The sequence below is a fragment of the Salvelinus alpinus genome, chromosome 29 (assembly GCF_045679555.1).
Source record: "Salvelinus alpinus chromosome 29, SLU_Salpinus.1, whole genome shotgun sequence".
Taxonomy (NCBI): Eukaryota; Metazoa; Chordata; class Actinopteri; order Salmoniformes; family Salmonidae; genus Salvelinus; species Salvelinus alpinus.
The window spans coordinates 42,530,929-42,558,167 of NC_092114.1; the positions used below are offsets into that span (position 1 = coordinate 42,530,929).

At 43.5% G+C, this 27,239-nt stretch overlaps 1 protein-coding gene across 2 annotated transcripts in view; it reads left to right on the plus strand.

Annotated features, from left to right (window-relative positions):
- LOC139558759 (angiopoietin-1-like) overlaps nucleotides 1-27,239 on the plus strand; it is a 65,330-nt gene that overhangs the window by 18,084 nt on the left and 20,007 nt on the right. The window contains exons 2-7 of one of the 2 annotated variants that reach the window (XM_071374174.1): nucleotides 8,677-8,832; nucleotides 9,330-9,451; nucleotides 11,814-12,046; nucleotides 18,724-18,848; nucleotides 19,825-19,926; nucleotides 22,433-22,599. In XM_071374174.1, the coding sequence (XP_071230275.1) occupies nucleotides 8,677-8,832; nucleotides 9,330-9,451; nucleotides 11,814-12,046; nucleotides 18,724-18,848; nucleotides 19,825-19,926; nucleotides 22,433-22,599 (905 nt within the window). Of the gene's footprint in view, nucleotides 1-8,676; nucleotides 8,833-9,329; nucleotides 9,452-11,813; nucleotides 12,047-18,720; nucleotides 18,849-19,824; nucleotides 19,927-22,432; nucleotides 22,600-27,239 lie in introns of both variants that reach the window. The other variant, XM_071374173.1, reaches the window with a different exon arrangement.

Here is a 27,239-nt window from a genome sequence, read left to right on the forward strand (position 1 = left end):
ACAATGATCCATAATCCCAACTCATAATGTTACTACCCTGCATGAATCTGCAGATAGTTAAAAAACTAGATTCAATGTTAGCTAGCTAGCTAACATTAGGCTATAACTAGCAATGCAAATGGCTCTGAGAAACGAATAATAATACTACACAGATCATACATGTAACGTTAGCTATCGAGCCAGCTAACATTAGCTAGCTAGCTAACAGAATGCTTTAACTGGCAATGAAAACGACTTTGACAAAATCAGAAACTTATAATATCTGAAAATATAGCTAGCTAGACTCTCTTACATGGATGAATGCTTCTCCCTTTCTGTCACGGTTGCCATAGTTGCACGGCCTTAGTTTGAAGATGTAACACGGAGACAGGTGTTTTATACAACAGCCTTCTGTGTGTTCTTTTTTCGACTTCCTCTGCATATTTGCAATCAAACACCAGAATTTTTTCCATCTCCTTAGCTATCATACTCTGCTTCCACCGGGCATTCCACTGATTTCAAAACTCTGTCCTCCAGAAAGTGGAGAACAACACAGTTTTTCGCGATGTCTTTCAAAAAAGCTGCGTTAGAAAGGATTACCTACACATACCGTAGCCCTTTGTTATAGACAGAAGCTACATGGCAGACCAATCCGAACTCATCTCTCGGCATGTCCAGCCCATCCATTATCTCAGCCAATCACTCGAAGGTTCCGATCTTTTTCCGTGGCTAAACCAACTAGGCTTGTAATTTGAACAATTGTATTTGTATTAACATATGGCATACAAGTTTGTTGTTAAGGCACATAAAAGTTAACATGTTCCATAAGGCATTTCTGCCAAAAAACTATTTTTAATAAAACAAATAAATGTTTACGTTCAAATGCCTCTCCTGTGAAGTAGTGACGTGTGACATACTCCTAGTTTCCTGAAAAGAGTCTTATATAAGTCCCATGTATTCTTATTATTATTAAATATAGTGACAATTTAATAATGTGAAAGAAACTTTATTTAGATTTTTTATTTATGCATTACATTTTTTAATGTCTGGTAAATGGACCTTGCAAATGGAAGAGAGATATAGTGTGTTAAATCAAATTGAGAAAATTCTGAAAGTGAATTTTCCAAATTAGTTCCTGAAAATGTCAGATATTTACCTCTTTTCTTACATGATTTGGGAAGGAAATAATTTTATTAGATTAGTAAATTAAATTGGATAATCTGAATTTTCCAAACGCATTTAAAAAAAATAGCAACCAATCAGATTTGGAAATATGGAAATCCTTATTTTCCTTACTGCACAAGAACGTAAATCAGATAGATTTTAGGGAGTTTTGTAAACAAAAGAAAACGGCAAATCTCTAGATGTCTTCACCAGTGGGCACGATTTTCACTGTTGTGAAAATGTTGAGCCTAGGAGCCTTTGATGGACGGAAAGAGGTGCATGGGCTCTACAGTACTTGCCAAATTACTTTGGGCACTGGTTTTATATGCAATGATTTGGTTTGGGGATGGTTGGTTTGGTTTTAGGTTGTGTACACAAGACTAATTATGTCCTTGGAATAGGATAACGAAATCAACACAACAGCATCCTGACAGAAAGAGAGAAAAACACAGAGGGGAGTTGTGGGTCCTGGCAGTACACTGGTTGGATAGAGTGTGACTCCCATGGGGCTCTGGTCAAAAGTAGTGCACTATATGGGGGGGAGACGAGAGGCATTGCGTCGCGATTTGATAAATGCCTGGTAGCTAGCCGTGAGGGTAAAGGTTGTAGAGGTTAACTGTGAGTTCAGCCTGAGTTTCTCTCCTAATTCGTATCGTCTCAGTGTCTCACTCGCTGTCTCATAGGGACTTACAGTGCCTTCAGAAAGTATTCACACCCCTTTGACTTTTTCCACATTTTGTTGTGTTACAGTCTTTTTTTTTGTCACTGGCCACCATTGTTCGGGGGAAATCCAATACATCACATTACTGAGTACCATTCTCCATATTTTCTAGCGTAGAGTGGTGGCTTCAACATGTTATGGGTATGCTTTTAATCGTTTAGGACAGGGGATTTTTCAGGATAAAAAAGAAACGGAATTGAGCTATGCACAGGAAAAATCCTAGTGGAAAACATGGTTCAGTCTGCTTTCCAGCAGATACTGGGAGATTAATTCACCTTTCAGCAGGACAATAACCTAAAACACAAGGCTAAATCTACACTAGAGTTGGTTAACAAGAAGATAGTGAATGTTCCTGAGTGGCCGAGTTACAGTTTTGACTTAAATCTACTTGAACATCTATGGCAAAACCTCAAAATGGTTGTCTAGCAATGATCAACAACGAATTTGACAGAGCTTGAAGAATTGTGAAAAGAATAATGGGCAAATGTTGCATAATCTAGACGTGGAAACCTCTTAAAGACTTACCCAGAAAGACTCACAGCTGTAATCGCTGCCAACGGGGATTCTAACATGTATTGACTCAGGGGGTTTAACACTTATCTAATCAAGATATACAGTATAAGTGTTTTATTTTTATTAATCTTTTTTTAATTCTTTTTTTTACAAATGTTCGAATTTCTCTTCCACTTGGACATTACAGAAAAAATGTCAGTTAAATCTATTTTAATTCTACTTTGTAACACAACAAAATGTGGAAAAAGTCTAGGAGTATGAATACTTTCTCAAGGCACTGTACTGTACGAACAACCCACTACATTTAGGCTGAAGCTGGGGCAATGAGACAGAGTTTAATCCCATATGTATGCTGTCTATTCAAAATGATATGCAAACTCAATTTACACAACCCATAAAAGTCCTGGGCATTGAGTGAATTAATACCACAGGTTTCAGAGAGCATATTAATATGGATCTATCTGCACTGGCTCCATCTTGCACTGACCCTACACACACTCACTAGACTATATATACACACCATGTTCACATTAACTCACACACACTACATTGACACTCCCACACGAAACCCACACACATTCAAATACACTACATACGCACACACACACACACACACACATAACACGCACACGCATCCTGACAACACAAATGCACATACATACACGTTACACACGCACACTCACACACTTTTACACTCATCATCTGCTGCTGCTACTGTGTTCTTTATTTTACTCTTATTATTATCTATCCTGATGCCTAGTCACTTTACCCTGCCTTCATGTACATATCTACCTCAAATACCTTATTATTATCTATCCTGATGCCTAGTCCCTTTACCCTGCCTTCATGTACATATCTACCTCAAATACTGTACTTAGCACATTGATCTGGTACTCCCTAGTTCCATTCTTGTGCATTTTATTTTATTCCTCTTGTGTTACTATTTTACCAGTTGTACACGGCGCATGTGAAAAATAATATTTGATTCGACTTTCGCTGTCGTTTTGGCGATAAGAAGGCGTTAGCACATTTGCTGGCATCGTTCTCAAGGTGCCCAAGGTGTTATAGAGTGAGGTGCTAATTGACAGCAATAGCTCCTTTACCGTATCCATTAAAGGCTTTTCAGAGGGTTGGGTCCCGTCAGTGGGAGAGACTACCCCAGACCACCACAGAGCCAGAGATAAGCAAGGCTACAACAGAGCATTGCCAGTAAGTATTAAAACAGTCCAGGCCTACTTGTCTGTCTTGTAGCGCCGCCTGCACCACGGCTGTTGAGAAAACAAGCTCTCAAGTCTACCCGTGTCCATCCCTCCTCTTGGCTAGAAAGCCTGCAAATGTCAACTGTCGGGAAAATGGTAAACATTATAGCAATCCGTCACAATGATGTAAGGGAGTATCAGGTTATTTTGCTTCTAGGAACAGCTAGGAAGCCTCTACTCCAATATCAAGAACTTTATTCTTGGTCACGTATAGCCATGGATTTTTTTTTCTTCGTATAGTCATGTATTGTCTTATGAAAGAATAGTGTTCTACTTCACAACATAACCAGGACAGTGGACCGTTTCCTAAATGTTTGCCCTTTTTCAATGATAAACTGTCCCTCTGGTCTGAGCCTCATGTTCCTTTGCTTTCGCGCCGTCTTTCTTTTTGTTCCCCACAGCTGAAAACAGATTGTTTTATCATTAACTGGGAGCCGTAACTCATTTCCCACAGCTCATAAAGCTGCTAAATGACGAAGGCAGGCCTGTACACGCAGCTACAGTGGCTTTTGCGACCCACTTCATGCAGCAAAGGAGCCTTGGACGCCGTGGCGAGGGGGTCAGCGTGTCAGGCAGTGTTGTTAGTGAAGCTACGGGCGGTCTAGACGTACCCAAGGCCCTCCAGACCCAGAACTCCTTAAACCTTTATGCGTTTTTGTTAAGTAGCAGTTTGGGGAACATAAAGTTCTGTTTATGTGGCTCTCACTTAGCTAACGGCGATTATGTTCAGAGCAAGGCTATTGTTATCACACCTTCTGGAATGTCACAAAGAATACATCTTACTTTGTCACCTCGAAAAGCGACGGGTAAAAGAGAGTTTAATATGTGATGTGTCGTTACTTTCATGGGAAGTGGTGTTACGTTTGAATTTCTTCCCGGTTTCAAATGGTCAAATGTTTGCGCTTCACGTTGATTATGAAGTGACAGTGTTCTTGACAAGGACACACACAAAAATAAACTTCTTGTAGAATAAACATAGTTGAAGACAGGAAAACATCATGTATGAACATGACAAAGATTCAGATTGTCTAGATTCGGACACGACGATGAATGGGTTTTTGATAACCCTACTGAGGCAAGAACTTGTGATGATATATTGCTCAAACTGGTCTGCAGGGGAACGAAACATTGCACATAGCAAAATAAAGAAAACAGGCTTGTAAATCTGCTCTGTTTTTCCTTATTATAGACGTACTAACATTTATAACATGTTACCGTAATATAGCATGTGTAAGCAATAAGCAATGCGTAAAACAGTCACACAACCCCTATCACCTTTATGCTCAGTGGCTCTGATAATGATACACAGTCTAGGTCAGAGGTTAAACCTGACACCATAGTTATGGCTGACCTCAACTTACTTGGACTGACCCCCAGCTGGTGGGCTGTGTGTGGAGTTTAACCAAGTGCTCGGGCTGCTGCTAAGCCAAGTTGTACTGGTCCCAAACATGGTTCCCCTGACTCGGATAATAGCCCAGATTCCTCTCTATCAAATGTGAATTTCTATTAAAGAATCAGAATGATTAATTGGCCAACAGCTATTTGTATGTTGCATTTAGATGGAGCATGGTGGGTTTCTTTGAGTAGTTTCTATTTGAATTACATTGCTGAATTTGAGTGCATTTGAGTGCTAACTTGTGTTTCTTGTCTGGTCAGATGTCAAGGAGAATCAGACTTTGGCATTTGGCCAGCTCCGCATACATATCGTGCACTTTTACTTATTTCATCATCGCTTTCCCAATTCCCGACAAGTGTGTGGCTCTCTACTCACTTTCTACCACTGGCAATAAAAGATACTATTTGCTTTATCCTGCTTTCTAATCCTGTGCTGTTCACTGTCTGGAAAAGTTTGGTCCGTTTGCGTTGGGCGAAGAACAGCCAAATAACTTGACACCCACATTGGACTATTTTACTGCTTCCTAAGTGGTGTTTTTACATGATGGGGCGTGTTTGTGTAATCTTGTTTCTCCTTGGTACTTTCCGTTTATGACCCTCGCCAGATTGATTCGTGAGTCAAGCACATTCCCTGGGAGACTGGCCGTGAGCGACGAGCTCTGAGTTTTAAGTTTCTGAAGGGCCGCTTCCAACGTGGTCACTTCCAAGGTGACTTACGCTGGGTGCAAGCAAAGCATATCAGGCAACATTTACACAGGCTGGAATTAACGGATTGGCAAACTGATATAGAGAGTACAAGCTGCATTGAAGCATTGGGAGTACTACAGTATATCAGCATTAAAGGCACAGGTCTCCAAAGATAAATACTTGAACTCTAAGTTGTGAGGTTGTCGATTCAGACTGTTTATAAACCAGTTCAATCCGGTCTAATATTGGTGTTTCTAACCGCGTGGGTTCCAGACTCTTCATGTTCCTTCCAAACTCCTTGAACGGAGGTCGGAGGTTTTGTGGGAGGTGACACTTATATCAGTCTGCAGTACTTCACCACCAAAGGAGCTCTATTGTATCTGAAAGCGGGCCTGAAACAATGCCACGCTTCGCTTTTCTATCAATGCCAAGACGGGGATATTACAGCGAAACACTGATTCCAAGTGTACAGAGATTTGCCGATGAACGCTGTCACAGTTGTAGAATTGAAAGGAACTGTCGATGCTCTGTCTGTGTTATTGTCTGTTCACTCTCGGGTTGATCGGAATGTTGAAATCCATCCTTTATATAGGCAAGCAATGACAGTTGAGTATTCCCCGTTTTTTGTACGTTTTTGCCAATCTTTTGAACATGTTATGCACATTAAAGTGACTTCACTCTCCCAGCTCTAATGACCTCGGGCCTTCTAACTCTACTGACGCAGGTTCAGCCAAATATATGTATGTTCTTTAGCTTTAGGAAGAGTGTTATTGGGTCTAAACCAAATACATCTTCTCCGTTTTGTCTCTATTTTGTCCCTGCAAACCGTTTGTTTTCAACAACCGTGGGGATTAGAAATATGTCAGTTTTGTGCACATTACCCTAAATACAACTGTAATGGAACACACACATAATCAACTTTTAAAGTGGCAATCTGCAGTTGAAACAATACCAGCCCTATTTCAGTTAAAAGCTGAGGGATGGGGCTGGACAAATGTAACCACTCACAAATTCATATACAGAGCTATGGATGCAAGGAATGGCCATTCATGATATCAAAATTATAGTTTTAACCATGTTACATTTACTTTGTTGACAAACATTGGCGTAAAACAAGCTTTCCAGTTCTGATGGGGCATTTTATAAGTTATAATTGTCACGTCCTGACCATAGAGAGTCCTTATTTTCTATGGTAGAGTAGGTCAGGGCGTGACTGGGGTGTTAGTCTAGTTTATTATTTCTATGTGGGGTTCTAGGTTTGTTTCTCAATGTTGGTGATTGTGTATGATTCCCAATTAGAGGCAGCTGGTAATCGTTGCCTCTAATTGGGGATCATATTTAAGTAGCTGTTTTCCCCACCTGTGTTTGTGGGATATTGTTTTGAGTTAGTGCACGTAGCATCTCTGTAGTCACGGTTCGTTGTTAGTTTATTGTTTATTTGTTTTTTGTCTTTGCTTAGTTTCACTTTCTAATAAATGATGTGGAACTCAACATTCGCTGCGCCTTGGTCCGACATTTATTCCAACGAACGTGACAATAATCTTCAAGAATTAATGGGTACATATCATTAAAGAGTTTTAAAAAATGTATATACCGTAGCAACTGCTGATTACCCCTTTAAGACTTTACAGTCTTTAAAGTTCAAACTTCCAGAGTCTTCAAAGTTTAAACTAACACTCATACACTAGCTATAATGGGCATGATGAACAACAACCCCATCATTCTTCCACTGAAATCTAGCATACGGTCCTGGCATGAGCATGAAAGACTTGCCTGTCCCAGTGCCTGTGCTATCTATGATCGGACTGTGAGTCACTCAGTCATAGTGCAAGGCAGGTCCCTGGGGGCCCCACATGTAAGGCTCCTTCAACCATGTTGTCATAGGGTATCACCGGATATCATTGCTAATGTGACAATTACGAAGCGATCTGTACTTTCAGAGGGATGGAAAAATGGAGTGACGTCACAAATGGTTTCTAGAAAAAATATTTTCCTTCACACTCCACTGAGTAGTGGAGCTTGACTGGTGACGTCTCCGTGTGTGCTGTTCTATTCGTTCAACGGGGTGCCTGTGCGCCAGGAACAGTTGCTGACTAAGGGCATTCAACACGAATGTTTGGTACTGGTTGACGCGTTCCTGAAAATACCCTCGTCGAGAGTGAGCTCAGAAGGGCTACTGCCAGATTGATGTTTGAATAGATTATTCATGTGACGGGCCGAACTTCACGGCGTGTGTATGAACTGATGCTGATGGTGAATTCGCGTGAACAATCTATTCAGACACTGCCTCGGCCTTGTCATCCGTTCACTTCTTCGGAGATAAGGGATAAAAGAGTGCTTTCAAGATAAGCACCAGTGAGTATCGGGGCCATCTCTGTCTCTTCCTTCCTTAGCTAATGACCTACATCTGGATCCACCTATATTCTGAAGCTCGTTCTTCACTGGTGTTTTTTTTTTGTTCACATTATGCGGTGGAAAGACGCAATCAACTCAGTTGATCTACTGTATGACATAGAGATGCTGATAAGAAAGCCTTTGAAACGTCCATCTGAGGGAATATTACAACGATAACAGAACGTATGACACTTTTATCTTGATCGACGTCGAGGGTATACGTTTGTCATGCACGTTCTTTCTTTCGACTACGAAGTAATTGAAGGCCGATGTGTCATTTCTTACGAGCGTCACCTGTTTTCACGCCTTGAATGTGTCCGTGTCGAACAACTCCCTTGTTCAAGTGTCGTACCGTTGTTTGTTATGAGCCGTCTCTCACCTGTCACTGTTTTCAACCGTATCTCTAATTTGTGGCGTCTGAATGGTTTGTAGCGTCTCTGTTAATCCTCTGCTGTTTGTGTTTTTTCAACACACCCCAGTTACTGGCCATCTGTTATAGTCTGTTGCAACCTCTGCGTCTCATCCATCCTCTCGTAAATGATCTCTATACGTTGGGTGTTTCAGATTGAGAACTACATCAAGGAGAGCATGAAGACAGAGATGGCCCAGCTGCAGCAAAGTGCCGTTCACAACCACACGGCCGCCATGTTGGAGATGGGCACCAACCTCCTATCCAAGACGGCCGAGCAGACGCGCAAGCTAACGGATGTGGAGACGCAGGTAATATATCCCCCCCCCCCAACCTTATCGCACTCCCGTTGGGATCCATCTCACGCACCATTGACTCAGCTATTCCACATTAAACCACCACCAAAAAGGCAACGGGGGAGCTGGCCAAAGAAAATATGGATGACATAAATAGCCACGCTCTCTTTATGTGATACAGTAAGCATACTGTATGTATGTTTAAGTTTTCAACGTCTCTTGGTATCTGGGGTAGCTGTAGAAGGAAGAGAACAAGAGTAGCACTTGTGGGGGTTGATTTTTGCTGATGTGCGAAAGACAGAGAGCAAGGTACACTACGGGGAATCACTGCCAGTCATATATGCAACTGAGTATTACCATGTGTCAGAAGAACAACCTCTCTTTATGCAAAACCTATACTTTATTACCTCTTCCTAAAGAGGACATGATGATTTATAGCTTACCTATATTTTGTTACGCTGGAACACCTCTATAAGGCGGGATACCGCTAACCTATTTCTGTCTTGGGACAGGTGCTGAACCAAACCTCCAGACTAGAGATTCAGCTGCTGGAGAACTCCCTGTCCACCAACAAGCTGGAGAAGCAGCTCATGGTGCAGACCAATGAGATCAGCAAGCTCCACGACAAGAACGGGTAAACTCACACGGCCTCCAACACAATGTGACACATTTAAAGACATCATGCCCTTTTGTCCGGAGACTCGGTCATACACAGAGCGGCTAAATGTGCAATAAGACACCCCATCCCCTGATGTATAACAGTATGAAGTGCATGAGGCTGTATTTTCCGACGTAATCTTTTCTTTGAAAGTTGTACTTTAATGACGTTGCAATGGGAGCAATCGAATGTAGCTTTTGGATGACTTTTCAGAGTCCTGTTTGTTGATTGGTCCAGTGGGACTGTCTCTCATTGTCCGTTTAAAAGCTCCCTCCCGTCCCCAGTGCTCACTGTAAATACAGTAACACAGCTGTACTGAATTCTTCCATTAAAATGCCTTCTGAAAAAAAACGGCCTCTACTGATCCCAATGTTTGAGAGCTGCACTCTAAGTTCATAGACAGGGATTCCTTTACTGAGAGAAATTTGCTAAGCTTGTGCAATTATGAAATCACCGCCCATTTTTTTCAATTTAGTTCTGAATTTGTTAATCAATTCCACGTAAGACTATATTATAATAATTATAATTATAAAATGGAAGACCATTGGATACAGTTAAGGTTTACTTTCATCTACAAAGTGTATGATGAAATGTATGTATGTTTATTGTCCGTGTGCAACTCATGGTAACTGAATCCACTGACATAAACATTTGTATATATATATTACAGTCTGGGCGTAATATATATACAATGCATTCGGGAAGTATTCAGACCCCTTCACTTTTTCCACATTTTGTTACGTTACAGCCTTATTCTAAAATGGATTAAATTGTTTTTCCCCCTCATCAATCTACACACAATACGCCATAATGACAAAGCAAAAACAGGTTTTAGAAATGTTTGCAACTGTATAAAATAAAAAAATAAAAAACTGAAATATCACATTTACATAAGTAATCAGACTCTTTACTCAGTACTTTGTTGACGCACCTTTGGGAGCGATTACAGCCTCTAGTCTTTTTGGGTATGACGCTACAAGCTTGGCACACCTGTATTTGAGGAGTTTCTCCCATTCTTCTCTACAGAACCTCTCAAGCTCTGTCAGGTTTGATGTGGAGCGTCGCTGCACAGCTATTTTCAGGTCTCTCCAGAGATATTAGATCAGGTTCAAGTCCGGTCTCTGGCTGTCCCGAAGCCACTCCTGTGTTGTCTTGGCTGTGTGCTTAGGGTCATTGTCCTGTTGGAAGGTAAACATTCACCACAGTCTGTCCTGAGCGCTCTGGAGCAGGTTTTCATCAAGGATCTCTCAGTACTTTGCTCCGTTCATCTTTCCCTTGATCCTGACAATCTGCCTGTCCCTGCCGCTGAAAAACATCCCCACAGCATGATGCTGCCACCACGTTTCACCGTAGGGATGGTAAAGGGCCAGGTGATGAGCGGTGTCTGGTTTCCTCCAGACGTGAAACTTGGCATTTAGTCCAAAGAGTTCTTGGTTTCATCAGACCAGAGAATCTTGTTTCTCATGGTCTGAGAGTCCTTTACTCCATGCGGGCTGTCATGTGCCTTTTACTGAGGAGGGGCTTTTGTCAGGCCACTCTACCATAAAGGCCTGATTGTTGGAGTGCTGCAGAGATGGTTGCCCTTCTGGTAGGTTCTTCCATCTCAACAGAGGAACTCTGGAGCTCTGTCAGAGTGACCATCGGGTTCTTGGTCACCTCCCTGACCAAAGCCCTTCTCCCCCGATTGCTCAGTTTGGCCGAGCGGCCCAGTTCTGTGCCTCGACACAATCCTGTCTCGGAGCTCTACGGACATTTATTTCGACCTTATGGCTTTTTTTTTGCTCTGAAACGCACTGTCAAATGTGGGACCTTACGTAGACAGGTGTGTGCCTTTCCAAATCGTGTCCAATCAAATTAATTTTCCATGGGTGGACTCCAATCAAGTTGTAGAAACATCTCAAGGATGATCAATGGAAACAGGATGCACCTGAGCTCAATTATGAGTCTCCTAGTAAAGGGTCTGAATGCTTATGTAAAGTTGGGTTCCCATTCCACATGTTACCACGGTTACAGTTCAGAACATGTTTTGGGGTAGAGAGAAGGGGATATGCTGCAGCAGATATAGAATGACAATTCACTTGCTTGATCTGTCAAAAGGAGCATGTGGAAAATAACATAGAAAGTGATGAAATTTCACTGTTTTTGACAATCCCAAAGAAATACCAGTATTTATTTGGGAACGACGATGTAAATTCCATACAAACATGTAAGCACCAGATTACGAATAGAGGACAAATCCGATAAAGAAAAGTTAGTTATAGCTTTAGATTACAGTTCTCTATAAACTAAAGGTATATGCATAGCTAACTTTCCTACGCCGGGTCCTCTGACGCCCAAGGTTCCTGGAGCAGAAGATGCAGGACATGGAGTCTCGTCACCAGGAGGAGTTGGAGATGCTGCGGGAGGAGAAGGGCAGCCTGCAGGCCCTGGTGGCCAAGCAGAGTGGAGTGATTCGTGAGCTGGAGACCCAGCTGACCAGGGCGACGGGCAACAGCACCGCCATGCAGAGGCTGCAGCAGGAGATGATGGACACCGTCCACAACCTCGTCAGCCTCTGCAACAAAGACGGAGGTAAGTAGCCAAGGTTCTCGTGTTGCCAGACATCCTACTGTATTCTCTTTCAAGAAGATGCCTAGTTGGGGGCTCGACCAGGAAGACAACAGTGAAACGCATGCATATGTGGTGTAGATAGATTTATTTGACAACTTAAAACACAATGCAACACCACATGTGGATAACACAACAAAAAAATGACACGAAGTACTAAGTATACTTTGGTTACACATATAACATGGCGCCGGAGAAGATGGCAGACGTTTTACGTGCCCCCAGCACTGCACTGTTGGTTAGGGGCGCGTAAGTAAGCATTTCACTCTAAGGTCTATATACCTGTTGTATTCGGCGCATGTGACGAATACAATTTGATTTGAGTTGATAACACGTAACAAAATAAAGCACAGGACGACATTGCCCTCAAACTCAACTCTGGACCTCGAAGCCAGTTCCACTGCGTTTTTTCATTGTTCCCTTCTAATCAGGGACTGATTTAGACCTGGGACACCAGGTGGGTGCAATTAATTAGCAGGTATAATAGAAAACCAGCAGGCTCCGGACCTCGTAGGGTAAGAGTACCTCTGGCCTAGAGCATTACATACAGATATGAAGAAGAAAATGTTTTATATCGTTCGATCATTAGCCAGCTTTTGACATTCTATTAAGTTCAACTCTCACCGGTTTGTTTTGGCTGGTCTGTCGCGTATTCATGGTCTGTAGCGTATTCATGGTCTGTAGCGTATTCATGGTCTGTCGCGTATTCATGTTTAGGATTGCTGGTGAACCATGATGTGCACGCATAATCAACACTGAACTAGTGCACCTGCCAGAGTCTTTAGGGTGTCACTATCAAGATATTTTTGGGGTTTATCTTTGTTCAAACCTTTAGGGCCATAGTCTCACCAGTCAGGTGACTATCCAATTCACAACCAAGGTAGCTGACAGAGTTTCATAGTGTAACCACTGAGTTGTCCACTGTGACACTAAAACCAGTGGACCTAGCCAGCTTCACTCTGGAACCAAATCAGATGGATTCTGTTTTTGCAAGATGCAGAGAAAGTTTGTTATCTGAAAACCATTTACTGATATTGAATGACTCTGCACTAAAGATCTCTTCTACTGAGAATTTGTTTTTATGGGACCAGCAGAGCAGAGTCATCTGCATACAAAAACAAATTACGAGAGCATGTTAATTTTAGATCATCATTTCATAGGAAGATAAGTGGGCAATGGATGCTCCCCTGCAGGACCCCACAGCTAATCACCTTCGGCCTAGAATGTTTTTCATTAACGTCCACCACATCCACCATTTTAACTTCTAGAGCATGGTCATATGATCAGCCGTGTCAAATGCCTCCTGCAGATCCAGCATAACCATTCCACAGAAATGTCCCTTGTCAATGTCTTTCGTGATAAAGTCAGTTAAAAAGCAATACACGTGTCAGTGGAATGGGACTTTCTAAAACCAGACTGTAGTTCGTATATATATTTTTTTATTGCTAGTATATTCTTCTGTTCATAAGACAGCACAGTCAAAATAGATACAGGTCTGTAGATGCCCGTGTCTGTTTTGCTGCCCTTCTTGTGGATAGGGATCACTCTAGCATGTTTCTGTCACGCCCTGACCGCAGAGAGCCTTTTAATTTCTCGATTTTGTTAGGTCAGGGTGTGATTTGGGTGGGCCTTCTACGTTCTATATTTCTTTGTCTTTGGCCGAGTGTGGTTCCCAATCAGAGGCAGCTGTCTATCGTTGTCTCTGATTGGGAATCATACTTAGGCAGCCTGTTTTGCCACCTTAGTTGTTGGATGTTGTCTTCGTTGAATGCAGGTATAGCCTTACGGAGCTTCACGTTCGTTTTTTGTTGTTTCTTGTTTTGTTGGCGACATTGAAGAAAATGCGCCCTCACCACGCTGCACCTTGGTCCGGTCATTTTCAAGACGACGTACATGACAGTTTCAAATCCATGGGATCTCTACCCTGCTCAGAGATGTTGATTAAAGAGGGCGACAGAGGGGTCAATAAGCTCAGCACCATCTCTTTAAATTCTGTCAGAGATATTGCCGAGGCCTGTAGCTTTGGAGCAGTTTAGTCCAGACAGTCTCTTGACAACTTCAGCCTGAGACACTGCTGTAAAGGATAAGGCATCAGCTTGTACATCCGTCTTGCAGTAATAGCCTAGGACCTGACCCTCCCCATACACTCCAGTACAACCAGTTAGCTTCTATACCAAATTTGAGGCAATTGTTGTGAGAAATGTATTGCGATTGTCAGCTACCACTCCCTTTTCTACAGTTCCTTTATTTGTTATTACATGTGCAAGATAAGAATATAAGAATACAAATATGAAATGGAAAAGGTGTTTGGAAACTGTTTGGCCTCCCAAAGGGGAAATTTGATTGCGATAGAACAATACATGTTTTGTCCAGACTGTACAGTCCTATCAATACCAAAAACATGGTTCCATGCAGGGGGATACCTAGTCCCTTAAACTCTGCTTGAGGGAGAAGCCACAGTGGTCTTTCTTTTTCAGGAAGCACTCGTCACTCTTGTTACTCAGCGTGGTGCTCTCTTTACTGTAATGGCTTTATCATACTTCACCATAACAGCCGAGGCTGTGGTTGCCGCTCGAGTGAAACGTCAACCAGCCACCGTTTTGAGTAATCAACTATCTACTTCCTTTGTGTCTCCCCACGGCGATAATTAGGAGGAGCAGGGATTTCCCTCCGGCCCACCGTTTGACCCCGTCAGCAACACGATCCTCAGGTTTAGTCAATGTAGTGAACTCATTATACCCCCCCCCCCCCCCTCCCCCCTCAACACAACAGCAGGACCCACTTGAATGCAAGTCTGCCTTCTATCACATTGGAGATTTCACAGGAGATTTCAAGTAAAAGTGTGTTCTGGGATTGGTGGAGTTGTGTAGAGAGAAACCTTGCACCCTGCTACTTCCTGCTGTGACGGCCTAGACCCCACACTGTTTCCTGTGGCTGTTCACCCATCCAACAGGAAATGAGCAGGCATGAATGGATATCTGAGCCATGGTGGGTGGATGTGTGCATGACATGGTTAAGACGTGCTTTGTATTAATCAGGATGTTCTACTTCATAGCTTTAATGTTCCATGCAAAATGGATCACCAGCGGCCTCTTTTCATAGCTCTGACAGTAGGAACACTTTATGGCAGGAGGTCCTTTGAGTGTCATTAAAGCTCTCGACTGATTGGCTCATATTACCCAATCACTGTGACGTGCCATGTTTTGACCCAAATATGGGTCTAACTAAGTAGCTACAACAAGTCGCTAACTGAAAAACATGTCACTAACTGAAAAATAAATCACTAACTGACCTGGCAAGTAGTTTGCCATGTTCCACTTTGTCACGTAGTCAGCCATGTTATCTCCCTGTCAGCTCAGGGTGTTTCTGGGGTCACAGGGGTCACAGGGGCAATCCAGCCTTCCGCCGGGATTGGTGGCTGCTTTAGAGAGAGGAGAATGAAATGGAACATTGACGTTCTGGCTCTGTGGTTTGGTCCGTTCCTCCTCCACGGTGGCGATGAGGGCCAACCAGGCGCTGGGTCACCCGATTCACCCCTGACGAATAAGTCAACCTATAATGGTTCCAAGGGGAGGTCCTGTCCAGTGGAGGTAAAGGGGTAGATCTCAACTGATTGCCTGTTGCAACAACCCATTCCCCAACAGTGTCTAAATCTAGATGCGATGAAGCTCAGTTAGAAGGGCGGATTTTCGGGGGAGGATTTGTTTGTTTACCAAACGGATTTGTGTTTTTGTTCGGGGAGGGTCAGCTTTTTGTGCCATTGGATGGCGTCTACTCGAATTAGGCTCTGTTTTGAAAACTGAGCCCTAGAATGTCCTTTAATGCTCAGATTCAAATCATCGTTGACACTTACTATGTGGAACAGTTTAAAAAAGGGAGTTCAGATTCGAAAATGCCATAAACATTGTTACTGAAGTTTATCCAGAAACGTACTTCTCGTTTATATATACTTATTTACATTTTCAATGCCTTTTCAACTTTTGTACTAGTTCAATCATCTTTGATGAGGCCAGATGCCACTGAGCTCAGGTTTGGGTCGTGATTATTACCGAAACCTTATTATAGCGCAATGAGCCAAGGACCGTTATTAATAGTAATTGACCTCAGTGTTGGAACGCTCTTAACAATCTCTGGCCGATAAATATGATTTTCTATCACAGTATTCTATTATCCCACCTAATGAAAGGCATCAATCATTTTTAAAGCCGGGATAGCCATGTCTGGAGGGAGTATGATCTTATTTTAATTCCCTGCATTTAGCTCAGAGTTCTATGCAATGCTTCAAAATGGCATTTACGGTGAGAGTAAATCATCAGATGGCTTCTATTAAAGCCTTTTACGATTGAACTTTACTCGTGTTTTAAGCATACTCAGTTGTCTTGATGTGACACCTGATGCTGCAAAGATACTCTGGAGGAGATAGAGAGAATATCCATGAGGTGTGTAATTGCACCATCTATCATGGACTTATCCCAGACTTATATTGACCCTATTTGGGTTGTCTTTCACTCAGATCTTTGTTGGTGGGTTTGAGTCAATTTCCTTTTATTTTTAACATCCTTTCAAATTCAATTGAGTCTGTCCATTTTGGTTCCCTTTCTTGTGTTTGTGTCCGTTTGATTCCATGGGGTGCCTTCAGGGTCCACAGAGAAATGCATAAGGGACCTTTTCAATCCTCAGGGGTCTTTGAGGGGCCTCTCGGGTCTGCTTGCTTCCATGTAGGTTCATGAGAGTCATTCTAGCTCTGCGTCTCGGCCTCTCTGGGTCCATTTGGGCTCATTTGGCAAGGGTACTGATTTATGAAAACACCCCAGCCCTGCTGTTCTTTTCACATGAACCCCCCACTGAATACGAGTCCCCACTGAACCACGAAATATTTGTCTGTAAATAAATATTGGGACATAAATAATATTTTCAGAGCCAGGCTGAAAGCTGTTCAATGGTGCCGCTCCTATAGCAGGGAGTCCCCAGTCTCTGGTAGACTTCGACCACGCCGTCGATTGTGAAATTTGTCCTCCCTGTGACGGACTGTGAGCCAGAAGGTTCCCCTTTGACACCGACCTCTCTCACTTCTAATGCATCCTGCCATCTCCCAGTGTGAGGTAAATTGAGGCACGACAGGGCCGGCCTTTTGTTGTGTTAGACTACGCAGCGCAAGGTCCCACTCCATCAACCTGTCACAGCAGGATATTCTTGTCGCTGACACTCAATACTTTGTCAAAATGGCCGAAATAATACGCCTAACGGGCAGCCTGTGTCTCCACTGACTGTTCAGCTGAGGGGGGAGGATCAAAGTGGAGTCTAAGGATCTGACACATTTCCCTTTCCAGTGACATCCCCTTGCGTAAACAGTCCCAATAGTAAAAACAATGGTGTAAAAACTGAGATGCTCCCCCTCATTTTTGGAGGGGGGGAAAAATGGAATTTCCATCGATATAACAAGGGCTTGGAGGGTAAATATAAGCCACTTGTTATAACAGGAACTTGAAATGAATAGCTTGTAGTATTTTGTCCTCAGCCCCTTGCTTGGTTTCAAAATATTGCCGCCATAATTATCTACAGATGGAAATAGACACAGCTGCCTCTTTGAACAGGCCTGTCGAAGGCAGACACCATCTCTCTCAGGGCGGGAGACCATCCACTTGACAAACTGCTTTTGTCTCGCTAATAAGCCATCCAGACACCCTCTGATTTTATCATGAGCTATGTGGATATCCACACAGAGACCTCGTAGTTCGGCTTCTGTGTCACTTTTCTAAAATATTCCTTTTCTGGAATGTAAAGATGGTAATCATGAGAAATGGACACTGTCAGTTTTGATATTACAACCCCCCCCCCCTCCCCCCATGCTTGATGACTCATATGTGACATGAAACTAAAGGTAGTTAATTATTTCTTTAAATACTGTGATCATCAATGACATGCCGGTATGAAACGTCAAAGGGTCAGTCACTGGGCATGTATTTATATTACTCTGTCAACTCAGCATCAAGGCCGTTCACATTTTCACAGATGCAGATATACAGTACCTGAAATTCATTTGAAAACAGCGTCACTGTAGGCTACATTTTGATTTCAGCATTGCACAGCATGCTGTCTTGATTGAGACAAGAACAGTCGATTATTTACGTCGTTATACTCTCATCAGCACCCCCATTTGACTTATTCATCTCTTTTTATCGCCTAAAGCATACCTATGTTGGATGACCTCTCAACATGGAGCACTTTTCAATACATTCTAACTCACACCTTATGTAGGTTACCTGACAAATGGATGGGTGGGCGTGCAGAAAAAAATGTCAAGCGACAGCTCAGCTGTCATACAGTATATTTTGGTAATGGATAGAAAGCAGCGGCCAAGTGCTGAGCACAGGGCTTTTAAAGACCTCATTGACACCTGTCAGTTAAACATGTCATTTGAAAATGATGGCACAAGGAAGTTGCTTGTTGACACTTTGAAAGTAAAGCTCAATTTAACTGTGCCAGTTTAAAAAGGCTAAGTCTGAGGCGGCTGACGTTTGTTTTGCTTAGAAGTACAATAGACGACACTGTCTATTTCTCTGAAGTCTTTCTGGCACCCGTCTGAATTGCCACGGCCTGAAGTTGTGATGCCAAATATGTGTCCCATGTTTCCTCAGTAGTCCCAAACAGCACGAAGAGGGTTGACGAAGAGAAGAAGTTTCGGGACTGTGCCGATCTGTACCAAGCTGGCTTCCACAAGAACGGGGTCTACACCATAAATATCAATGCCCAGGAGACCAAAAAGGTGGGCAGCCAGACAGAATTTAATATAGAGACTGCCACGTGAAAAAAGCTACCATTTCATTCAATAGCTACCAACACTCTTTGATGGGTGTTTAATGGAGTTTAGTGTGTTTTGTTTACGAGAGCAAGCTTCAACTCTGTCCAAGAAAGCCAAATATATTGACCCACTAGAGAGCAGCCAATGGAGGGGTGCTATGATAGTTATTGGCTGCTTCAGTGCTTCAGGAATAATCAAAGGCTCAAAATATACACTCGGTAGCCTGATGAGAGCAAGGGTACACAAGAGGTTGGTGGGGGATAAGGAGGGGGATGAAACAGGTGTTCACCACCTCAACAGGGTGCTGCCAGACCTCAGACAGATGGCAGGGAGGTTCGAGGGGGAAGGTTGGTGGAGGAGTGAGCGATGAGGCGGAGATTAAGGAGAAAGCATCGTGTCTGGTTTCTGAGAATAATTCTGTCAGGGGGGGGTACATCTCTTAATTATACCCAGACTGGGCCGCTGTGTGTTCAGCTGGGGTCTTGGCCGCGGTGAGAGACCTCCTCCAGACCTTCTCCACTCCTCAAACAAAGAGCACCACAGCGGATAGATACCCCTGTTATCAGCTTACACAGGACAGAGGCCAGGGTTAAGGGCCATGTTCCACCCAGGTGTCCGCTGGTATGTGTCCAACTCCACTCCACTGGCCCCCTCCACTTTAATCTGAACCAGGCCTGGGATTGGGATCACCTCCCGGGAGTTGTTGGAGGATCAGGAGACATTTATTAAGCTTGAGGAGGACTCAAAATACTTCAAATTCCCCCTGATGATTCATGAGAAGGAATCACTAGTTAGTATTTCAGAATGATGGTTCACAACAGCAAGTTTAACCTACCATGTCTATAGTTGTGCTCTAAAACGTAAGATAGGAGCACGTAGAATGTGTTTGTAGGCGGTCTGAGAACTTAATGATTGTCCGTGTGTGTGTGTGTGTTTACAGGTGCATTGTAACATGGAGACCGCTGGCGGCGGATGGACGATCATCCAGCGAAGAGAGGACGGCAGCGTGGACTTCCAGAAAACGTGGAAGGAGTACAAGACGGTAAGACGAGAAGAATAGCACACAACCCAAATCTACAGCACCACACCCACAAGCAAAAGCCATGCGTTGATGTGGAGTCTGTTTCCAACACACATCCTCCGTTACAGTAAATGAGGACAAAATGGGTGTACTCTCACCTCTCCGTCTTGATTTAAGACGTTGAAATTGAGGTCGGATTCTCTTGTATTCTCAAGAGTGGCCAGGCCCATGTGGAACACTCCATCCAGATGTGACCTAACCGGCAACACCAGCTGTACCTCGGGAACATCTGCACACTGAGAGGGATTCCCCAACCCCTCAGATTAGAGACTTACGTGTCGGAGGCTGGCGTGAAGCCCAACCCAACCCTGGGCCTGACCCACTGTTGCTCTTCTTTTTACACAGGGAAGCATTAGTCCGAAAACAATGCATTTGTTTCGTCTTATGTAACCGCGCCAGGTGTTGTGATCATCATCATCATCTATTGAATAGGGAACGGACAGCGACTGGCGGGCTAATAGAGGCTCTGTTTGGCTTGAGGCACGATGAGTGACCCCGTTGCCGTTCCTATTAGCTGTAATGTATGCTACCACAACGTAGTTAGAATAGCAGCTGGACACCAGATTCGATATGGAGGGCGTTTTAATGACCGATCTGGGCAGATGGTAATAGATGATCTGCGGAGGGTAAACATAGATTTGGCAAGGGTGAAAAGGGCTCGTTTGGAGGATAAAGAGGTACGGACAGAGAGTCCAGCTGGTTAGAAGCAGTGAGGCAGCCATGGCACCCCTCCAGCCAAGAATGGAGAGCGTGGAATACATGTGGCAATGGAATCAGCACGGACCCTGGTACTGCCACCGAATACCCGGCACACCATCGGTGTGGCCCTTTGCCTCCCTCAGAGTTCCTCCTTGAAGAGCCTGAAGGTGATTGATAGTGTTTTATTGTGTGATTCAATGAACTGCTGTTGGTCTCTGCGGGCTCGTGCAAATACATTCAATACACTTGAAGGATTCATAAATATTACAGTCAAACTTCGATGGGCTATTCCCATTTTGTGGGAGGATGGAAAGCACTCTGGTAGCTTTCCCTACTTTTAGCATGTGATCTTATGACCGTACTGTTTATACGTACATGAGCAGTGCTAGATAGAGTATGTGTAGCGGGAGAATAAATGGTGCATGAATTCTCTAACCGGTATGAGACACAAAACAATTTTGCCAATTTGCAGTACCTTATTAAATAAGTGGTTGTCTGTATAAGCGTTTGTCAGAACGTATGGCACACTTTATGAAATCAAACTTTCAATCAATCTTTATCAATTTTACAAAATAATGTTCTTCTCTACCCAACAATAGTTCAAACCTCCTCTCTGAAAAGCGGTCAGTGCATTCTGCCAGGTTTGCGTGTGTATGGACACTCGAGTGTGGAACAACGGGAGGGAAGCACTAGCGTTTGACTCCAACCATCCCTGCCTTCAGCCAGGTCTCCAGAGATGAAACGGAGTCACAAGGGGTGACATTGGACAGCGCTAAAAAGCAGATCTTTCAGAGGGAGTCAGATTGAGTTGAGGTCGTGGCCCAGCCACTTTCTAATTCCACCCACACAGCAGGACGTGTCTCAGGCTGGAGGAATGCCCCATATTTACTTTCCCCCTTCCACTCTCTTAATCACCGCGTGCTCTCGGCACAAACACAGACATCTCCGCCTTCAATCCACCCCCAACCCTTCACGCCAGTCATTAATGGAACAGTCCAGAGCTCCAGACCAGTCTCTAATACTCCCCATTGCAGGTTAGTTACTGCTGCTGCTGTCAAAAGCACTTTGTCTACGATGGGAGTCATTGTGATCACATATAAACATGGTAATTGTTGAAATGATATGAGAAGGCTTGGCATGGCATTTGCGTGCGTCTGTTGTCATTCTTCTGGACTGTGTAATAAAGAGGGTTTATTACGCGTTTGGTTTGGGTGGGGAGAGGAAGGGTGGAAAGGGTGCTTTGTGTGCCTTTTATCAGCTGGACCCAGTTTACGCTGTCCTAAACAGGTAGGGCTATTCATGCGCGGTTTCATACTCTTGTGTTCCACTGTATGAAATAATTCATGTTATATGCTGTAATATGTACCTGGTTTTCCGTTATTGCGCTCGGTTGAGTGAGTCTCTCTCATGGCAGTCACTATTAGTGAGACCAAGCCAATGTGCATGAACAGAAACGTGTGTATAAGCATTTATATGGTATAAAGGGACATTATCAATGGTAGACACGATAGCCCAGTCTGAAGACAAAATGTAATTCGCTTTGGCGTCAACCCTGAATCAGTCATTGATGATGACATCAAAAAAAGGTCTGAAATAATAACTGACAAAAATTTTAATAACAAATGGTGGAGAGATTGCATCTTTTCCAGGAAGACCTTGGAAGGGATCGGGAATTACTTATATCCTGTATCCCGGATTTGACAGTAAGATTCCTTATGGGCCTGAGTGATGACTCTGGCCTCCTCTTCCTCTTCTTCCTCTGTTGCAGGGCTTCGGGACGGTTTCTGCAGAGCACTGGCTGGGGAATGAGTTTGTATACCTGCTGACCAGCCAGAGGCAGTATGCCCTCCGTGTGGAGTTGACCGACTGGGACGGACACCAGGCCTTCTCCCTATACGACCGCTTTCACATCGACAGTGAGAAACGCAACTACAGGTACTATTAACGAGCTGTATCTACAGTGCCTTCAGAAAGTATTCATACCCCTTGACTTATTCCACATTTTGTTGTGTTACAGCCTGAATTCCAAATGGATTAAACATATTTTTTCTCTCACCCATCGATACATAATGACAACGTGAAAACATGTTTTCAGTCATTTATGCAAATGTTGGAACATGAAATACAGAAATATCTCATTTACACCCCTGAGTAAAAACTTTGAAGAAGCACATTTGTCAGCAATTACAGCTGTGAGTCTTTATGGGTAAGTCTGTAAGAGCTTTCCACACCTGGATTGTGCAACATTTGCCAATTATTCTGAACCAGGTTTTCCTCTAGGATTTTGCCTGTGCTTAGCTCCAATTCCATTTTTTTTTTATCCTGAAAAACTCCCCAGTCCTTAACGATTACAAGCATACCTATAACATGATGCAGCCACCACTATGCTTGAAAATATGGAGAGTGGTACTCAGTAAAGTGTTGTTTTGGATTTGCCCCAAACATAACACTTTGAATTCAGGACAAAAAGTTAATTGCTTTGCCACATTTTTTGCAATATCACTTTAGTGCCTTGTTGCAAACAGGATACATGTTTTGGAATATTTTATTTCTATACGGGCTTCCTTATTTTCACTCTGTCATTTAGGTTCGTATTGTGGAGTAACTACAATGTTGTTGATCCATCCTCAGTTTTCTCCTATCACAGCCATTATTTTTGTATTCTGTAACTGTTTTCAAGTCACCATTGGCCTCATGGTGAAATCCCTGAACGGTTTCATTCCTCTCCAGTAACTGAGTTAAGAAGGACGCCTGTATCTTTGTAGTGACTGGGTGTATTGATACACCATCCAAAGAGTAATTAATAACTTCTCCATGCTCAAAGGGATATTCTGTGTCTGCTTTTTTTTTACCCATCTACCAATAGGTGCCCTTATTTGAGAGGCACTGGAAAACCTCCCTGGTTGAATCTGTGTTTGAAATTCACTGCTCGAGTGAGGGACCTTACAGATAATTGCATGTGTGGGGTACCGAGATGAGGTAGATATTCAAAAATCATGTAAAACACTATTATTGCACACAGAGTGAATCCATGCAACGTATTATGTGACTTGTTAAGCAAATATTTACCCCTTAACTTATTTAGGCATGCCATAACAAAAATGATTGAATACCTATTGACTCAAGACATTCCAGCTTTGCATTATTTATTAATTTGTAAAAATTTCTAAAAACATAATTCCACTTTGACATTATGGGGTATTGTGTGTAGGCCAGTGACACACAACATCTCTATTTAATACATTTTAAATTCAGGCAGTAACACAACAAAATGTGAAAAAAAGTAAATGGGTGTGAATACTTTCTGAAGGCACTGTATGTATATTGATAAGCCTCGAATTCATGCTGCCATTCCTGACTGATATTTAAAATGGAGACATTGCTGACATTCTCTAGTCCAAATCCCTTCTCATTTAACGGTATCATATGTCATAACAGATATTTCTATAAAGTAAAGTGTTCCCCCAACTGATACTTGGCTCTTGAATAAAGGGTGCAACTTTTTGCTTCTTTAGAGATTGTTAAATATGCTTCAAACTGTGGCTTGGATTCGTTAGATGTGGAAAACTACTGGAATATTACAGAACGTTCCGAGCAATCAAATGTCTCTGAGAGGAGATGGTCTGACAATTCCAATTGAGGTGATTCACCGGATTTGTAGTCCCTTCTGATAAGAAGCTACTTCAGTTTCTAAATGTCCTCTTTTCAACTTTAGGTGGACTTCTGTTTGTTTTCCAAAGATATTATAGCCATTTATGCTGCCGGGAAGGGAGACACTTACAGCGTGGCTGAAAACCTATACTTCAAGGGTGTTTTGCAACGTCGGGTAGAGAGTGAGGCGATTGTCACATCTAATTTGTGGAAATGTCTTGGATTATATGACGACAGGATTTACTTTAAGAAGTCTGCCTCTTAAAGGGTTAGGACCTAGTGTGCACACTCTCTAGGTTTTCTCTGTGGGCTACAGAAATGTTTTTTTTTTTTAAAGAATAACGCTATTGGGAAAGGTCAACCAATTTGTTTTGATTTGCTCTGAGACTAAATTCGGGTTTATTTGTCCCATTGTGAGGATTGGATAACTCCCTTTTTACCTCTCAGCATTTGATACTGACCGCACAGGCACTGACTTCCTTCTCCCTATGGCATGGTGTTTGGCAAAGGGAGATTTGTTAAGTGCAGAGGAGGACATTGTAGGATACGGTTCAAGGGGTGATAATTCAGGTATGTTTATCTATGTAAAAGGACACTTGAACAGGGATAGTGATTTATTTGCACTCACAGTACATTATTTTGGACGATGTGGTCTCTCTCTCTCTCTCTCTCGCTCTCGCTCTCGCGCTCTCGCGCTCTCGCGCTCTCTCGCTCTCGCGCTCTCTCGCTCTCTCGTCGTCTCTCTCTCTCTCGCTCTCTCTCTCTCTCTCTCTCTCTCTCTCTCTCTCTCTCTCTCTCTCTCTCTCTCTCTCTCTCTCTCTCTCTCTCTCTCTCTCCCTCTCGCTCTCTCTCTCTCTCTCTCTCTCTCTCTCTCTCTCTCTCTCTCTCTCTCTCTCTCTCTCTCTCTCTCTCTCTCTCTCTCTCTCTCTCTCTCTCTCTCTCTCTCACATAAAAAAATAAGCAAAGAGCCGCACACATACTGAGAGTAAAGATGGCGCCGACCGAGATGGCCGCCTCGCTTCGCGTTCCTTGGAAAATATGCAGTATTTTGTTTTTTTATGTGTTATTTCTTACATCGGTACCCCAGGTAATCTTAGGTTTCATTACATACAGTCGGGAGGAACTACTGAATATACGATTAACGTCAACTCACCATCGTTATAACCAGGAATATGACTTTCCCGAAACGGATCCAGTGTTTTGCCTTCCACCCAATACAATGGATCTGATCCCAGCCGGGGACCCTATGCGACGCCGTAAAAGGGGCAAACGTAGCGGTCTCTTGGTCAGGCTTCGGAGACGGGCACATCGCGCTCCACTCCCTAGCATACTACTCGCCAATGTCCAGTCTCTTGACAATAAGGTTGATGAAATCCGAGCACGGGTAACATTCCAGAGAGACATCAGGGATTGCAACGTGCTCTGCTTCACGGAAACATGGCTAACTCAAGAGACGCTAACGGAGTCGGTGCAGCCAGCTGGTTTCTTCACGCATCGCGCCGACAGAAACATACATCTTTCTGGTAAGAAGAGGGGCGGGGGGGTATGCCTTATGATTAATGAGACGTGGTGTGATCATCATAACAACACACAGGAACTCAAGTCATTCTGCTCACCTGATCTAGAACTCCTCACAATCAAATGTCGACCGCATTATCTACCAAGGGAATTCTCTTCGATCATAATCACAGCCGTATATATTCCCCCCCAAGCAGACACATCGATGGCCCTGAACGAACTTTATCTGACTCTTTGTAAACTGGAAACCACACACCCTGAGGCTGCATTCATCGTAGCTGGGGATTTTAACAAGGCTAATCTAAAAACAAAACTCCCTAAATTCTATCAGCATATCGATTGTGCTACCAGGGCTGGTAAAACCCTGGATCATTGTTATACTAACTTCCGCGACGCATATAAGGCCCTCCCCCGCCCTCCTTTCGGAAAAGCTGACCACGACTCCATTTTGTTGATTCCAGCCTACAAACAGAAACTAAAACAACAAGCTCCCGCGCTCAGGTCTGTTCAACGCTGGTCCGACCAATCTGATTCCACGCTTCAAGACTGCTTCGATCACGCGGATTGGAATATGTTCCGCATTGCGTCCAACAACAACATGGACGAATATGCTGATTCGGTGAGCGAGTTCATTAGGAAGTGCATTGACGATGTCGTACCCACAGCAACGATTAAAACATTCCCAAACCAGAAACCGTGGATTGACGGCAGCATTCGCGTGAAACTGAAAGCGCGAACCACTGCTTTTAACCAGGGCAAGGTGACCGGAAACATGACCGAATACAAACAGTGTAGCTATTCTCTCCGCAAGGCAATCAAACAGGCTAAGTCCCAGTACAGAGACAAAATAGAGTCGCAATTCAACAGCTCAGACACAAGAGGTATGTGGCAGGGTCTACAGTCTATCACGGATTACAAAAAGAAAACCAGCCCCGTCGCGGACCAGGATGTCTTGCTCCCAGAAAGGCTAAATAACTTTTTTGCCCGCTTTGAGGACAATACAGTGCCACTGACACGGCCCGCTACCAAAACCTGCGGGCTCTCCTTCACTGCAGCCGAGGTGAGTAAAACATTTAAACGTGTTAACCCTCGCAAGGCTGCAGGCCCAGACGGCATTCCCAGCCGCGTCCTCAGAGCATGCGCAGACCAGCTGGCTGGTGTGTTTACGGACATATTCAATCAATCCTTATCCCAGTCTGCTGTTCCCACATGCTTCAAGAGGGCCACCATTGTTCCTGTTCCCAAGAAAGCTAAGGTAACTGAGCTAAACGACTACCGCCCCGTAGCACTCACTTCCGTCATCATGAAGTGCTTTGAGAGACTACTCAAGGACCATATCACCTCCACCCTACCGGACACCCTAGACCCACTCCAATTTGCTTACCGACCCAATAGGTCCACAGACG